We start from the raw sequence: 17,537 nt of genomic DNA, 5'->3' as shown, positions 1-17,537 counted from the left end.
ACCATTTACAATACCAACCGACCTACTAGATTTACTCCTTCGGAAATTAGCGTGCTTTCGACAGACAGACGGACGGACGGACGGACATGGCTAGATCGACATAAAATGTCGCGACGATCAAGAATATATATACTTTATGGGGTCTCAAACGAATATTTCGAGTAGTTACAAACAGAATGACGAAATTAGTATACCCCCATCCTATGGTGGAGGGTATAAAAATGATCATTTGTTAACCGATGTTTTTTTTTAATATGGCGGGAAGGATTTTCTAATGACTCTCAACATCACAGATCTATATACAGCTCCGATATATATGTTTGTCCGATCTGCAGTATTAATGCAATAAAATGGTCATTTGTTAACCGATTTTCTAATGACTTTCGACATTACTGGTGAATTTCATAGAAATCGGTTCAGTTTTAGATATAGCTATTTCCGATTTTCACTCCTTGAGCTACTGCAAGTGCATTTATTGACCAATATTAACAAAATTTTGTACAGGCCTTTCCTCGTTGTCATTTAATTATTTGCAATCTATTAAAATAAAAGCAAATTTTATAAGAATATTCTGAATAACAGAAACTATCAACCCTTCTTTGGAAAGTTAGCAATACATTTATATAATACTAACAAGTAAAAAGGCGTTAAGTTCGGCCGGGCCGAACTTTGGATACCCACCACCTCGGGTATATATGTAAATCACCTTTCATCAAAATTCGGTGAAAATTTCATACCTTATACTCATATACCTCATACCGATCTGAATTATATACGACACGGATGTCGAAAAGCCGAACATAAGTCACTGTGTCAAATTTCAGTGAAATCGGATTATAAATGCGCCTTTTATGGGGCCAAGACTTTAAATCGAGATATCGGTCTACATGGCAGCTATATCCAAATCTGGACCGATTTGGGCCAAGTTGCATAAACATGTCGAAGAGCCTAACACTAAGCACTGTCCCAAATTTCGGCGAAATCGGACAATAAATGCCTCTTTTATGGGCCCTAAACCTTAAATCCAGAGATCGGTCTATATGGCAGCTATATTCAAATCTGGACCGATTTGGGCCAAATTGAAGAAGGACGTTGAAGAGCCTAACCAAACTCACTGTCTCAAATTTCAGCGACATCGGACAATAAATGCGTCTTTTATGGCCCCAAAACCTAAAACCTAGATATCGGTCTATATGGCAGCTATATCCAAATCTGGACCGATCTGTGCGATATTGCAGAAGTATGTCAAGGGGCTTAACTTAACTCACTGTTCCAAATTTCGGGGAATAAATGAGCATTTTATGGGCCCAAAACCATAAATCAAGAAATCGGTCGATATGGCAGGTATATCCAAATTTGAACCGATCTGGACTAAATTGAAGAAATATGTCAAAGGGCCTAACACATCTCACTGTCCCAAATTTCAGCAAAATCGGATAATGAATGTGGCTATTATGGGCCTTACACCATAAATCGGAGGATCGATCTATATGGCAGCTATATCCAAATCTGGACCGATCTGAACCAAATTAATGAAACATGTCAAAGGGCCTAAGACAACTCACTGTCCCAAATTTCAGCGAAATCGGACCATAAATGTGGCTTTTATGGGCCTTAGACCCTAAATCGGAGGATCGGTCTATATGGCAGCTATATCCAAATCTGGACCGATCTGAGCCAAATTAACGAAGGATGTCGATGGACTTTACACAATTCACTGCCCCGAATTTCATCAAAATCGGATAATAAATGTGGCTTTTGTGGGCCTAAGACCCTAAACCGGAGGATCGGTCTATATGGCAGCTATATCCAAATCTGAATCGATCTGGACCAAATTAACGAAGGATGTCGAAGGGCTTTACACAACTCACTGACCCAAATTTCAACAAAATCGGATAATAAATGTGGCGTTTGTGGGCCTAAGACCCTAAATCGGCGGATCGGTCTATATGGGGGCTATATCAAGATATAGTCCGATATAGCCTATCTTCGAACTTAACCTGCTTATGGACAAAAAAAAAGAATCTATGCAAAATTTCAGCTCAATATCTCTATTTTTAAAGACTGTAGCGTGATTTCAACAGACAGACGGACGGACATGGCTAGATCGTCTTAGATTTTTACGCTGATCAAGAATATATATACTTTATAGGGTCGGAAATGGATATTTCGATGTGTTGCAAACGAAATGACAAATTAATATACCCCCATCCTTCGGTGGTGGGTATAAAAACTAAAATATAAAGAGATCATACCTCAGCTGTAATTCCAACTTATTTTCTAAAGGATAGATCAATGACATCATATCTTTTCAATCGTCGAACATCATTAGTTCCATCAAGTAATATAATAGCTGATGTATTAATGTGGTTGCTTAGACTTTGGAGGTAAATGTTGCTGTATTTGTATATTTCATCAATAACGAATGGGACATTCAGATCGTTGTGAATTGTTTTATTTGTAACACACCATGAGGCATTTGTTGAACATCTCAAGATTTTCAATTCCATTGTTTGAATTTTTTTAATGTTTGAGTCACTGCATGTTCCCCATAGTTATACGCCGCAGCACCATTTAGGTCTTAAAATATATTTATACAATAGAATCTTCTTTTCTAAATTTAATTAAGACTTCGTTCCTCACAACTTTTGAACTATTTTTTAAGGCTAGGTGTGCTTTGCAAATCAATTTTCTGTCAAGATGGATACCTAAGTATTTAATAGAATTATTGTGTGGGATCAGACATCCGTTTTCGAAGACATTGGGACAGTTTCCCCTTCTAAAAGTGTTATATGATACGATTTCTTGTCTAATACTCCAAGCGATAAGCCAAATAAATAAGGTGTCCAATTGCAATTGGATTATTCGGGAAGCTTCCGCCAAATATTTATTTGAAAAGAGAATGGCTGTGTCATTAGTATAAGTTGCAATTGTAACATCATCAATACAGGTCATATCATGTATGGAAATTGTGTGCAATACACGACCTAAAACACATGCCTGGGGTATCCCGGCTGCTATTTTACATATTCTTGAGTGTGGTGCTGGGAGAAGTTTCTTTAATTTGTACAGCAGTCCTTTGAGCCAAACTTTATCAAAAACTTGTTGTTCATCTAATAATAACGCAGAGCAGTACAATCTTAGCTGGAGATCGGTGGAAATAGAAATTGTGAAACTTCTATTTCTTGACAATGGAACGAAAGCACATTGGCTTAATAAGTAATGAACGCAGAGGCTTTCTGAGAATCTGTGCGACACCATTAATACATTGTATTCTGCATTGGGACATTTCGTTTAGCAGATCACGCACGCTCCGTGTTCTGTTTCACTATCAAACATCTTCAGTTAAGTCTATAATTTAACCATGAATCGTCTTACAAACGAAAAACAACGCTTGTGCTTCACAAGCAGATGCGTGAAGTTCACCTTCTTTATATGGAACGAGAGCGTTTCATGTGATGATCGTTACAACTTTACAGGATCCATTTCGAATTTGATTTTTTATCACAGGATTTTCCTTTTTCTCTTACTCCCAACAAAAAGTTGCCACTATAAGACCAAAAAAGTGTTATTTGTAAATTTCGTTTCTGGTAATCAAAAGTAAATCACGAATTGTATGCATCCCGCACAGAAATCAAATCTCCGAAAGACCCCACCTTCTCAGCGTAGGTGTCGAACCAAAATACATTGAAAAATATTAAACGGCATATCGATCTATTGCAGACTAAGCAAAATGTGTGCAAAAAATTATGACTTTAATCTACACAATGTGTAGTACACATCCTACATTTCCCACATTCGATGCTAATTAATAAGCCCTGCAATATATATGCTTATGCAGAAATTGGCCTCTCAATGGCTACAAATGACAAAAGTGAGAAATTTGATTTGTAATTTGTGGTGTAATGCGGGTAATACCCACTCAAAACAAAAATATAAATAAAATAAAAAATATGGAAAAAAATAGTTATTGACATTGTTGGCTAATAACTAAATCATAGTATTTACTTAGTACGACTATAAATGCGTTGTGAGATGAGAAATAAGTCAGTTAGTTGTCTACGAACATCAATTCGGTTGTATCTATTTCGGGAATACAAAAAAATTTTACCATGAAAACATACGCTTGTGTTTTGGCTGCCATGCTAGCGGTGGTAGCAATGCCCACAGAAGCATTCTTTTTTAAAAAAGGATTAGGAGGAGGCTCAGGCGGCGGAAGTGGATATGGTGGAGGTTATGGTGGCGGTGGTTATAACTATAACCGTCCTGTCTGGACTGGCAGCAGCTCCAATTACGGCTGGGGTGCCCAAACTTATGGCAGTGGTTATACTGGAAACTCTGAAGTTATCAAAGTAATTAAAGTCATTGAGCAACCCACCGTCTCTTACCCAACAAATTATGCCAGCAGCTCAGCTTCAGCCTCAGCTTCGGCATCATCTTCTTCAGGAGGTTGGATACCCATTGGTGTTCCAGCACCAGCTCCTGCCCCTGTAGCGTCTTCACCACCGAAACAAATTTTCGTAACTGTTACCCATTCTCAGCCCCAGTCATTTGCTCAACCTACATACGTGCCTCAACCTACATACGTGCCACAACCTAAGCCTGTCTATGTTTCAGCCCCTCAACCTAAGCCTGTGTACGTCCCGGTGCCACAACCTCAACCCCAGGTCATTGCTCCTCCCAGGCCAGTCTATGTTTCGAGACCCCAGACAGTACAATATGTACAACCTGCTCCTCAACCAAGACCTCAGCCCATACAAGTGACTTTACAAAGGCAAGTCTCTTATGAACCAGCTCCTGCTCCAGTACCCGTTGCACAACCTCAAGTCCAGCCCCAGCAACCTCGAGTAGTTCCCATTCAGTTCACCATACAAAGGTCTGAAGAGTCTCAATATCAACCTGCAGCTCCAGTGGACCAAAGTGTTAAAAACGTACAGTTGGTAGTCGAGGGAGCTTCTGCTGAGAGTTTTGATGTACGTGCCCCTGCTCTCACCAATGGACCACCGCCGGTTACCTCTAGCGCTGCCTCCTGGAATACCGACTCCTGGGTCACAGGAAGCTACGCGGACGCAGAAAACAATGGCATTGGATGTTAAGCATTGTTTTCACTTGACGATATTTCAAAAGAGTCTATGATATCAATTAGCCTATAAATAGTTAAAAGTTAAATCCTTCCATAATTTCAAAAGTACCTAATTTTTTCCAAACGAAAAATATTAAAATTTTAGTAACTACCAAACGAACCGAAATACTTAATATATAACTATAATAATTATAAAATTCATGAAGGTTTTTTGATGGAATTATCTTAAAATACTTATGTCTCAGGTGACCTATAGGCCTTTGAAGTCCATGGACGCAGCCAAATATTGGTATAGCTCCCTTATTTTTGTTTGCCTGATCTTTTATAATTTTATGCCCATTTCGAAAAAGACCTCACAATTATGGAGCTCAGCTTGCTATTATAACTCTTATTTTAGTTTTATAGAGATTCTCATTCATTACCCGATTTGATTAGGGTACATTTTTATCCGATTCCATGTTGGTGGTGGGCGTACCCAAGATTCGGGTTATACCAAATTAGGTATGTGCCAGGTTATGGATCGATTCGGTCTCTACTTACCAGCCATAGTGTGTATGGGAGATATATCAAGTAATGAACCGATTCAGACCACACTCGGCTAAATTTTGAGGTCATTGTGTAAAATATTCGCAAAATCTGATTAGAATTGCGCCATCAAAGGATCAAGAAGTATAATCGGAAAACCGGATTGTATGTGAGTTATATCTAAACATAGCCCGATTGGGCCCAATTGCAATCCCTAAAATTGCAGCGATCTAGATCTTTGTGACTGCCGCGGCTGACCTTGCAAAGCTTAGAAAGCACATCATTCTAAATGTCATTCATAAATCTGTGTCACTAAAAGTTAAATAGAGAGATGATTTTACATTGAATAGCCTTATCATGTTTTAACTTGAACGTATATAAAAGAGTTTTTTTTTTTTTTTAAATTTCACCTTAAATAGATGCAAATTACAATTTATGTGTCCTCAAAAAATTTACCATAGGTTACGGTTGATTGGATAGACCACCATGGAAAGTTGAGTCCACTCTGAGGCCAGTCAGGCCCAGTGTGATATACTAGAGAGAAAAAGAAAAGTAGGCGAAAAAGGAAAAGAAAATGTGAGCAAAATGTGAAAATAAAGGAATAATTGCACGGAGAGAGACGGGGACAAGCAACTATCCGACACGCCTTCACGTGAGAGTCCACTCGGTGAGTGCTCGTCTTCGCACTAATGACCGTCTGTGTAAACCACTCCGTCTTATCCACGTACTTGAGGAGTCTACCCTGTAGACCCAGTCATAAACAAAATTGGTACTAGATAGTCTACTCCTGCTCATTATGGTAGCTTCCACAGTAATCATTATGTGGGACTCCCATGTGCACGTCCATACGCCCTATCGCACAGCACCCGATTATTACTCCTATAATAGTAGCAGCAGTTACGTCGTTCTCTTCCTCCTGTCAACGGTAGGCCAGCGCTACAATTGGCGTATATAAAAGCCGGCGAATAGTTTTCTACCAGCTGGGGGCCACTAGGCCACATACCTCGACCTCACTCTCTTAAAACATCAAGCCTTGTGAGCCGACATATTAGCCACTTCTTTGGCCGTAAAAAGAGTACCGATCGACTGAGAATTACTTCCTAGTTCAATCTAGCCATCTCCTTCTAGGCGCAATTCCGATTGTACGTCTTTCCGCGTTTTGTAATCAGGGTACAGGTAGCATTTGGTATCCAATAATCACAACATTTTGCACATATAATTTTTTAGACTAAGTAAAAAAAGGAGGCAACCGTAGCGAAGAGGTTACTATGTCCGCTATGACACTGAATGCCTGTGCTCGAATCCTGTGGAGACTGTCAGAAAATGATTTTCAGCGGTGGTTCTCCCTCCTAATGCTGGCAACATTTGTTAGGTACTATACCATGTAAAAACTTCTCTCCAAAGAGGTGTCGCTCTGCGGCAAGCCGTTCGGACTCCGCTATAAAAATGAGTTGTAATTGTAGGGCGTAAAAATCTCTGTCTTTTTTTCTGGAAATTTTTTGTCCTCCAGTTCAATATGAAATTATTCCACTTTACCACAGGCAATAATACCGGCCTTGTACTTCACAAGCAAATCTGCTGTTGTTCAGAGAGACCGTTTCGTGTGATGATCGTTATAACTTTACAGGATATTTACATTTAGAATTTTATTTGTTTTCACAGGATTTTTCTTTTACTCCCAACAAAAAGTTACCACTATAAGACCAAAAAATGCTACTTGAAATTTCGCTTCTGGTAATCAGAAGTAAGTCCCGAATTATATGCATCCCGCACAGAAATCAAATCTGCGAAAGACCCCACCTTCACAGCATATGTGTCGAACCAAAATACATTGAAAATATTAAACGGCACATCGATCTATTGCAGACTAAGCAAAATGTGTGCATAAAATTATAACTTTAATGTACACAATCTGTACTAGACATTCTACATTTGCCACATTCGATGCTAATTAATAAGCCCTGCAATTTATATGCTTATACGGAAATTGGCCTCTCAATGGCTACAAATGACAAAAGTGAGAAATTTGATTCGCAACGTGAATTTAAGTGCCAAATTGGGATGAGTGTGGTGGTCTAATGCGGGTAATACCCACTCAAAACAAAAATATAAATAAAATAAAAAAAAAAACAGAAAAAATACTGATTGACATTGTTGGCTGATAATTGATGCATTAAATCATAGTATTTACTTAGTACGACTATAAATGCGTTGTGAGATGAGAAATAAGTCAGTTAGTTGTCTACGAACATCAATTCGGTTGTATCTATTTCGGGAATAGAAAAAATTTTTACCATGAAAACATACGCTTGTGTTTTGGCTGCCACGCTAGCGGTGGTAGCAATGCCCACAGAAGCATTCTTTTTTAATACAGGATTAGGAGAAGGCTCTGGCGGTGGTTATAACTATAACCGTCCGGTCTGGACTGGCAGCAGCTCCAATTACGGCTGGGGTGCCCAAACTTATGGCAGTGGTTATACTGGAAACCCTGAAGTTATCAAAGTAAATAAAGTCATTGAGCAACCCACCGTCTCCTACTCAACAAGTTATGCCAGCAGCTCATCTTCGGCATCATCTTCTTCAGGAGGTTGGCTACCCATTGGTGTTCCAGCACCAGCTCCTGCACCTGTTGCGTCTTCACCACCGAAACAAATTTTCGTTACTGTTACCCATTCTCAGCCCCAGATATTTTCTCAACCTACATACGTGCCACAACCTAATCCTGTCTATGTTTCAGCCCCTCAACCTAAGCCTGTGTACGTCTCTGTGCCCCAACCTCAACCCCAAGTCATTGCTCCTCCCAGGCCAGTCTATGTTTCGAGACCCCAAGGAGTACAATACGTACAACCTGCTCCTCAACCAAGACCTCAGCCCATACAAGTGACTATACAAAAGCAAGTCTCTTATGAACCAGCTCCTGCTCCAGTACCCGTTGCACAACCTCAAGTCCAGCCTCAGCAACCTCAAATAGTGCCCATTCAATTGACCATACAAAAGTCTGAAGAGTCCCAATATCAACCTCCACGTCCACAAATTCAGACAGTGCAAACTCCCGTGCAAACTGTTGTATCATCGTACAATGTACCAGCCACAAAACCACAACAGGTCCAGCCCATACAGGTGACTATACAAAGGCAAGCCTCTTATGCTCCAGCTCCAGCTTCTGCTCCAGTACCCGTTGCACAACCTCAAGTCCAGCCCCAGCAACCTCAAGTAGTGCCTATTCAATTGACCATACAAAAGTCTGAAGAGTCCCAATATCAAGCTCCACGTCCTCAAATTCAGACAGTGCAAACTGTTGTACCAGCTCCACAACCACAACAACTTCAGCCCATACAAGTGACCATACAAAAGCAAGCCTCTAATGCACCTGCACCAGCTCCAGCTCCTGCTCCTGCTCCTGCTCCAGTAGCCATTGCACAACATCAAATCCAGCCCCAGCAACCTCAAGTAGTGCCCATTCAATTGACCGTACAAAAGTCTAAAGAGTCCCAACATCAACCTGCAGCCCCAGTGGGTCAAGGTGTTAAAAACGTACAGTTGGTAGTCGAGGAAGCTTCTGCTGTGAGTGCTGATAGACGTGCCCCTGCTCTCATCTATGAACCACCACAGGTTACCTCGGGTGCTGCCTCCTGGAATAGCGACTCCTGGGCCACAGGAAGCTACGCGGACGCAGAAAACAATGGCATTGGATGTTAAGTATTGTTTTCACTTGACGATATTTCAAAAAAGTCTATGATATCAATTAGCCTATAAATAGTTAAAAGTTTATTCCTTCCATAATTTAAAAGTATCTAATTTTATCCAAACGAATAATATTAAAATTTTAATAACTAGCAAACGAACCGAAATGCTTAATATATAACTATCGTTTTTTTATATATAAAAATCAATTCGTGTTTGTTTGTTTGTGTGTTCCTTGTAGACTCAGAAACGGCTGAACCGATTTTCTTGAAATTTTCACTGATGGTGCATAGTGATCCCGTGATGAAAAAAGGGTACTACATTTTTTTGATATCTGTAGGGTAAGCGGACCCTCCCCCTTACCCTAGTTTTCAAAAACGCCAGATCTCGGAGATGGGTTGTGCCATTTAAGCGAAATTTTGTGTGCTCTCATTTGGTATCCAAATTGCGGATGGGATACCTAGGGAGGCGCCCCATCCCAAAACCTATCAAATATATATATATACACCAATCACGACAATATGGGACCACTAACCCCTAAATCGGACATATTTACCGACCATGGCATAATGGGATTCAAATGAAAGGTATTTGCGAGTAGAATACGAATGTGATATTCAAATGTAGGACCAAGTATATGGGGGTCTACCCCTTCCCCAAACAGGACTTTTTTACTGATCATGGCAATATGGGGAATAAAAGGTATTTGAGTGTAGAATACGAATCTGATATCCAGATGTGGAGCCAAGTGTTTTGGGGGCCTCCCATCCCGAGAACATACCCCAAAATAGACAATTTTATGACCATAGCAATATGGGGCTCAAATGAAAGGTAAAGCACGAATCTGATATCAATATTCGGGAAAAGTGTCTATGGGGCCACCCCACCTCCATAACACCACCCAAATAGGAGGTATTTGCTGACAAATGCAATATGAGGCTCAAGTAAGAGGTATTTTAGAGTAGAACACGAATCTGATAATTATTTTCGAAGCCAAGTCACTGAATCGCCGCCTCATTCCCCAAAACACCCCCCAAACCGGTCATGTTGGCCGACTATGGAAAAATGGAGCTCAAATGAAGGGTATTTGGGAGTAGATAATGAATCTGCCATCAACACTCGGGCCCAACTGTCTAGGGGACGTTCCACCACGATAACAACCCCCAAGTAGGACGAATTTGCTATTTTTAGGGCCCATATCCCAAACCGGACATATTTGCTGTCTTTTTCATAAGGGGTTTAAGTGATTGGTATTTGGAATTAGAAAAAGAGTTTGATATCATATTTTGAGGCCAATGGCAATATAGGGGTCAAATATATGAGAATAGAGCACGTTGCTGATATATTTTCGGGGCTTAGTGTTTAGAGGACCACCCCACTCCCCAAAACACCCCAAAATCGAGCATATTTACCGACCATGTCAATGTGGGGCTCAAATGAAAGGTCTTTGGAAGTAAAGAACGAATCTAATATCCAATTGTCGGACCAAGTGTTTGGGGGATAGAATAGAACACGAATCTGATATATATTTTCAAAGCCAAGTCACTGAGTGGCCGCCCATCCCCCAAAACACCCCCATAACCAGCCATGTTTGCCAACTGTGGAAAAATGGAGTTCAAATGAGAGGTGTTTGGGAGTAGACCATGAATCTGACATCAACATTCGGGACCAACTGTCTAGGGGACATCCCACCACCATAACAACCCCTCAAGTAGGACGTATTTGCTCACCAAGACAATTTGCGTCTTCAAGACAGTGGAGCTCGATATTCATAGTTTTAAGTGCCCAAACCGGACATATTTGTTGGCTTTTTCAATAAGGGCTTTAAGTGAATGGTAATTGAGATTAGAAGACGATATCCAATTTTGAAGCCAATGGCAATATGAATAGAGCACGTTGCTGATATATTTTCAGGGCTTAGTGATTGGGGGACCACTCTACTCCCTAAAACACCCCTAACCTTCTTTTCCAAATTTGATTCCGACTTCGTTCCTCACAACTTTTGAACTATTTTTGTGGCTAGGTGTGCTTTGCAAATCAATTTTCTGTCAAGGTGGTAAGTATTTAATAGAATTATTGTGTGGGATCAGACATCCGTATACGAAGACTTCGGGACAGTTTCCCCTTCTAAGAGTGTTATATGATACGATTTCTTTGGGCTTATCTTAATACTTCAAGCGATAAGCCATGTGAATAAGGTGTCCAATTGCAATTGAATTACTCGAGAAGCTTCTGCCAAATATTTATTAGAAAAGAGAATGGCTGTGTCATTAGCATAAGTTGCGACTGTAATGTCATCAATACAGGGCATATCATGCATGGAAATCGTGTGCAATACACGACCCAAAAACTCTCCTGGGGTATCCCGGCTGCTATTTTACATATTCTTGAGTGTGGTGCTGGGAGAAATTTTATTTATTTGTACAGCAGTCCTTTGTGCCAAACTTTATCAAAAGCTTATGGTTCATCTAAAAATACAGCAGAGCAGTACAATCTTAGCTGGAGGGCGCTGGAAATAGAAATTGTGAAACTTCTGCTTCTTGACAAGAGAACGAAAATCCCTTAAATACATTGGCTTAATAAGTAGCGAACGCAGAGGCTTTCTGAGAATCTGTGCGACACCATATTATACATTGTGCTCCTCATAGGGACATTTCGTTTAGCAGGTATTTTTAAAAATTTCAAAGCTGATTTTATAGCTTTTATCTTTTTGGCAGCACTGGTTAAAACAGATCACTCACGTTTCATGTTTTGTTTCACTGTCAAACATCTTCAGTTTCTTCTATAATTTAACAATGAATCGTTTTACAAACGAACAACGCTGGTAAATTATTGAATTTTATTATCAAAAGGTGTGCTTAGTTCATCGCGCTCTTCTCCTTCTTCATAGACGAAGCACATTTTTGGCCCAATGGGTACGTAAATAAGCAGAATTGTCGATTTTGGAGTGAAGATCAGCCTGAAGAATTGCAAGAGCTACCAATGCATCTAGAAAAAGTCATAGTTTAATGCGGTTTGTGGACTGGTGGCATCATAGGACCGTACTTCTTCAAAGACGATGCGAATCGTAACGTATAGCTGCCATATAAAGCGATCTGGCATCTTGACTTCTTGAGCCTCTAGAGGGCGCAATTCTCATCCGATTTGGCAGAAATTTTGTATAACGGCTTCTCTCATGGCTTTCAAAATACGTGTCTAATATAGTCTGAACCGATCAATAGCTTGATACAGCTCCCATATAAACAAATCTCCCGATTTTGCTTCTTGAGCCCCTACAAGGCGCAATTCTTATCCGAATGAACTGAAATATTACACAATTACTTCTACAATTTTCAGCATTTATTTATGGTCCGAATCGGACTATAACTTGATATAGCTCCAATAGCATAACAGTTCTTATTCAATATTTTTTGTTTGCCTAAAAAGAGATACCGCGTATAGAACTCGACAAATGTGATCCTTGATGGATGGATGGTATATAAGACTAGCTGGACAGGGCCCGCTCCGCTGCGCCTTCTTTTACTTTATATGGAACAAAATTTTTCTTGGAATATTTATTTCCGACAATTCAAGAGCTTTCAGTGAAATATCATGCTACGCAGATAGGATATCGCTTGAAAAACAGTTTAGCAATATAAGCGTCTTTATCTGAAACCCATGTGATCTTTATTGGCCTACGAATTTAATTTTGGATGTAAGGTGTATTCCATTCTTAAAATACTTTTTTTTCAGCCCGATATTCTCATGATGTCTGATTTACTGGTGTTTTCGTTGGTGAGATCCCCCTGCATCGTGCTCTTCTCTCAAATACCATTTATTTAAATCCCATATTGCCATTGGTTTTGAGGAGAGTTTACGGGATGAGGCGTTCCCCAAACACATAGCCCCAAATTGGTTATGAAATTAGTTTTCTAATCTCAAATACCTTTCATTTGAGGTACATATTGACATGGTCGAAAAATTTTTACCCTTTGGGGGTGTTTTGGGGAAGGGGTGAAGCCTTAAATGCATGGTCCTACATTTGGATATCAAATTCGTATTCTACTCCCAAATACCTTTATTTGAGCCCCATATTGCGATGGTCAGCAAAAAATTGCTGTTTGTGCGGCATTTTGGGAAAGGGGGTTAGCTCTCAAAAAATTGGTCCCGAAAATGGGTATCAATTCTTTCTCTACCCCCCAAATACCTTTCATTTGAGCTCCACATTGACATGGTAGGTAAATATGCCCAATTTAGGGGTGTTCAGTGGTTTGGGGTGGTCCCCCAAACACTAAGCCCGGAAAATATATCAGCAACGTGCTCTATTCTCATATATTTGAACCCCATATTGCCATTGGCCTCAAAATTGGATATCAAATTCGTTTTCTAATCTCATCTAAACTCCTTATTGTAAAAGTCAAAAATGTCCGGGTTGGGATATTGGCCCTAAAAACTAACATAACCGATTTAGGGGGGTTTTGGGGGATGGGCGGCCACTCAGTTAGTTGGCCTTGAAAATTTATATCGGATTCGTGTTCTACTCTAAAAATCATCTTATTTGAGCCTCATATTGCAATAGTCAGCAAATACTTCCTATTTGGCTGGTGTTGTGGGGGTGTGGTGGCCCCATAAACATTTTTCCCTGATATTGATATCAGATTCGTGCTTTACTCCTAAAAACCTTTCATTTGCGCCCCAAATTGCTATGGTCGTAAATTTGTCCCCTTTGGGGGATGTTTTTGGGGAAATGCGGCCCCCCAAACACTTGGTCCCATATTTTGATATCAGATTCATATTTTACACTCAAATACCTTTTATTTAAGCCCATATTCCCATGGTCAGCAAATAAGTCCTGTTTGGGGTGTGTTTTGGGGTAGGGATGGACCCTCAGAAACGTGGTTCATCATTTGGATAGTAGATTCGTATTCTACTCGCAAATACCTTTCTTTTGAGTCCCATATTGCCATGGCTGGTAAATATGCCCGATTTAAGGGTGTTTTGGGGATTGGGGTGGTCCCCCAAATACTAAGACACCCCATAGACACTTTTCCCGAATATTGATATCAAATTTGTGCTTTACTCCCAAAGACCTTTCATTTGAGCCCCATGTGGCTATGGTCGTAAACGTGTCCCCTGTTGGGAAGGTTTTTGGGGAGAGGCGGCCCCCCAAACACTTCGTCTCATATTTTACACTCAAATACCTTTTATTTAAGCCCCACATTTCCATGGTCAGTAAATAAGCCCTGTTTGGTGGGTGTTTTGGGGAAGGGGTGGACCCCCAGAAACGAGGTCCGACATTTGGATATCAGATTCGTATTCTACTCGCAAATACCTTTCATTTAAGTCCCATATTGCCATGATCGGTAAATATGTCCGATTTAGGGGTGTTTTGGGGGTTGGGGTGGTCCCCTAACACTTGGTTCGACATTTGGATATCAGATATGTTTTCTTATCCTAAATACCTTTCATTTAATTTCCATATTGCCGTGATTGGTCTAAATATATGTTTGGTAGGTTTTAGGGTGGGGCAGCCCCCCTAGGTACCCCATCCGAAATTTAGATACCAAATTTTTATTTTTAGGGTACTATATGAGAGCAAACAAAATTTCGCTTAAATCGCACCACCCATCTCCGAGAACTGGCGTTTCTGAAAATTAGGGTAAGGGGGAGGGTCCGCCCCCCCCTTCAAATATGATAAAATGTAGTACCCTATTTTCACCACGGTGTCATAATGCACCATCTGTCAAAATTTCAAGAAAATCGGTTCAGCCGTTTCTGAGTCTATAAGGAACACACAAACAAACAAACACTAATTGATTTTTATATATAAGATTCGGCCCGGCCGAACTTGGTACGCTCTTGCTTGTTTCTTTTATGCGACCGATGTTTTTATTGAATGACAAACGACTGACTTCTTTGCTTGCCCTTCAACAGGATTGAAGTCAAGCACAAAGAAGTCCACGAAAAAGGCAACAACAACCACAACACAGCCCCTTTACCTATGGTGGAAAGTTTGATGGTATTTAGAGGACACTTCTGTGTTTACATTCACAGCAAACCACCTCATTTTCTCCACGTTCTCTTTTTTCCTGCACACGTACACACACCAGTTCAAGTTTCTATGGATGTGTTGAAAACAATGTAATTTTGGAAAAGACATCTTGTGCACTCCAGTGTCCCAGTTGGCGTTATTCTCATCGCCCCGCCTATGCCAAGACATAATGTTCTCTAAAACTTTCTTATTATGCTTATGTAGCACTTTTTCTCCATCACAGTCGACCAAACAATCGATTTTAAGTATTAGTCTAATCAGGCTGTTGAAGAGCCAATAGACCTTGTCAGTATGGAAATCGTTTTGTTGAGAAAACGTGAAATTGGGCCACTCTCATATTCCTCGTAAACAGTCAGATTTCAGTCTTCTCTGGGCTAACATTGAGACCCCTAGGTGCCATCTCCAAGCTCATTTCGGCGTTCTGCACAGCTGATTCGAACCCTTACCATTTGCAAGTATTATAACATTATCTGCGTAGCAGACGTGTCCCAATCCCTCCTCAGTAAGCATCCGTAATAGGTTATTTCTCCCTTATCTTAATGTCATTTCTGATACGCCATTAAGCTTTATCAAAACCTTTTTCAAATTGATTAAGGTGCCTTACATACCCAACGACTATTGAGTACGGCGTAGAGAACGCTTTTGGCACATTGACCTACAGCACAATGACGGGCCGGTTCGTTTGGTTTGTCTGTTTGCGCTATTCTATTTTGATCTTTAACAAGTAAAAGCTTGCTAAGTTCGGCCGGGACGAATCTTATATACTCTCCACTATGGATCGCATCTATCAAGTTCTTTGAATTATGTTTTCAGATATATATGAGCTATATCAAGTTATTGAGCGATATGTTCATGCCGAACAAGTCATAGAAAAATGTCACCTCGAAAATTTCAGGCAAATTAAATAAAAACTGCGCGGTTTATATGGCGACTTTATCAGGTTATGGACTGCTTTAGACCATACTTAGCACAGTTGTTGGAAGTCACAGCAACAAATCACCTCACACCAAGATCGGTTTATACAGCAGCTATATCAAAACATGGACCCATTTACAATTCCGACCGACCTACACTGATAAGAAGTATTTGTGCAAAATTTCCAGCGCCTAGCTTTAGTCCATTGAAAATTAGCATGCTTTTGACAGACAGACGGACAGACACGGCTACATCGACTTAATATGTTTATATTATATCTTAGCCATTCCTCCACTTCCTTAATTCCAAGGATCTTCGCTTGACATACACTGCAGTTGTCGGGTAACCTTCCCGCCATATCGGGATAGATCTTTAGAGTACACACCAAAGCCTATCTGGTCGTCTCTATTGGAACCATCCTTATAGAAGTCTATGTAACTTCTATTACCAGGGATATCGTAGTTCCACTCGGTTCTATCAGGAATATTGGTACAGTACTTTTTATCAAAAAAGGGGCTCAGGTAGGGTGTGGAACATCGGACATTGTATCAAGGATAACAATTTGTCTAGCCACAATGTTCAGAGGCATTAGATGTAGCATTAAATACAGGAATCAGAAGGTGTCGTCCTCAGTGCGGCCTGCGATGCAAGCCTTCTGCCTGTTCCAGGTAATAAAAGTCGGTTTATCGCCTTTATTACAAATCGCCAGATTGCAACTTATAATATATTCGATAAGCAGCTTATCCCTTTCGTTGACATCCAAACTTCCCCATATCTGGTGATGTGCATTAGCATCACTTCCTACAATGAGGCTCTTATCCCCCACAGGAGCGGCTTCAACCAGCAACTTAAGGTTTGAAGGTGACATCTCTGAATCGTGTGCCATATATAGGGAAGCCAGCTAGTAATGAGACTTGTTTATTTCAAGGCTACCGAATCTTCAGTGCTTAGTGACTGAAGAAGGAAAACATTTAGACTGAAGAAGGAAAACATTCAGACTACCCTTTGCAATAATACAGGCTCTGTGTCTCCCATTCCCCATACCCTTGAGAAGTTTAAATCCCGGAATTCTTAGTCCACGAAACATTCCTCCACACACCCATGGTGCGAAAGCAGTGGATCTACTCTTCCTCAGGACATTGGACACTTGCAGTGTGGACGATTCCTCCTTAAATACTTCACTAGCTGCTGCTGTCGAAATACTTTTTAAGTTCCGTGCTTCCCCGCTGGGGCACACCTTGAACCACATGGTCCCACCGGATGACCCACTCACACAAGGCTTGCCTAGTTCCGTTTTGA

At 40.5% G+C, this 17,537-nt stretch overlaps 2 protein-coding genes across 2 annotated transcripts in view; one reads left to right on the top strand and one right to left on the bottom strand.

Moving 5' to 3' along the window:
* LOC106091850 (vitellogenin-1-like) overlaps positions 1-6,107 on the bottom strand; it is a 40,905-nt gene extending 34,798 nt beyond the window's left edge. The window contains exon 1 of the mRNA XM_059367478.1: positions 6,065-6,107. The gene's annotated coding sequence lies outside the window, so the exon portion shown is untranslated. The remainder of the gene's footprint in view (positions 1-6,064) is intronic.
* Positions 6,108-7,936: 1,829 nt separating this feature from the next.
* On the top strand, positions 7,937-9,307 carry LOC106093939 (uncharacterized). Its single transcript, XM_013261102.2, has one exon. The coding sequence runs from the start codon at positions 7,952-7,954 to the stop codon at positions 9,305-9,307; it is 1,356 nt and encodes a 451-aa protein (XP_013116556.2). The 5' UTR covers positions 7,937-7,951.
* The last annotated feature ends 8,230 nt before the right edge of the window (positions 9,308-17,537 follow it).

Source organism: Stomoxys calcitrans, chromosome 4 (genome assembly GCF_963082655.1).
Source record: "Stomoxys calcitrans chromosome 4, idStoCalc2.1, whole genome shotgun sequence".
Classification (NCBI taxonomy): Eukaryota; Metazoa; Arthropoda; class Insecta; order Diptera; family Muscidae; genus Stomoxys; species Stomoxys calcitrans.
The sequence above is the reverse complement of the archived record's forward strand: the minus strand, read 5'-3'. Positions and strand labels throughout refer to the sequence as shown.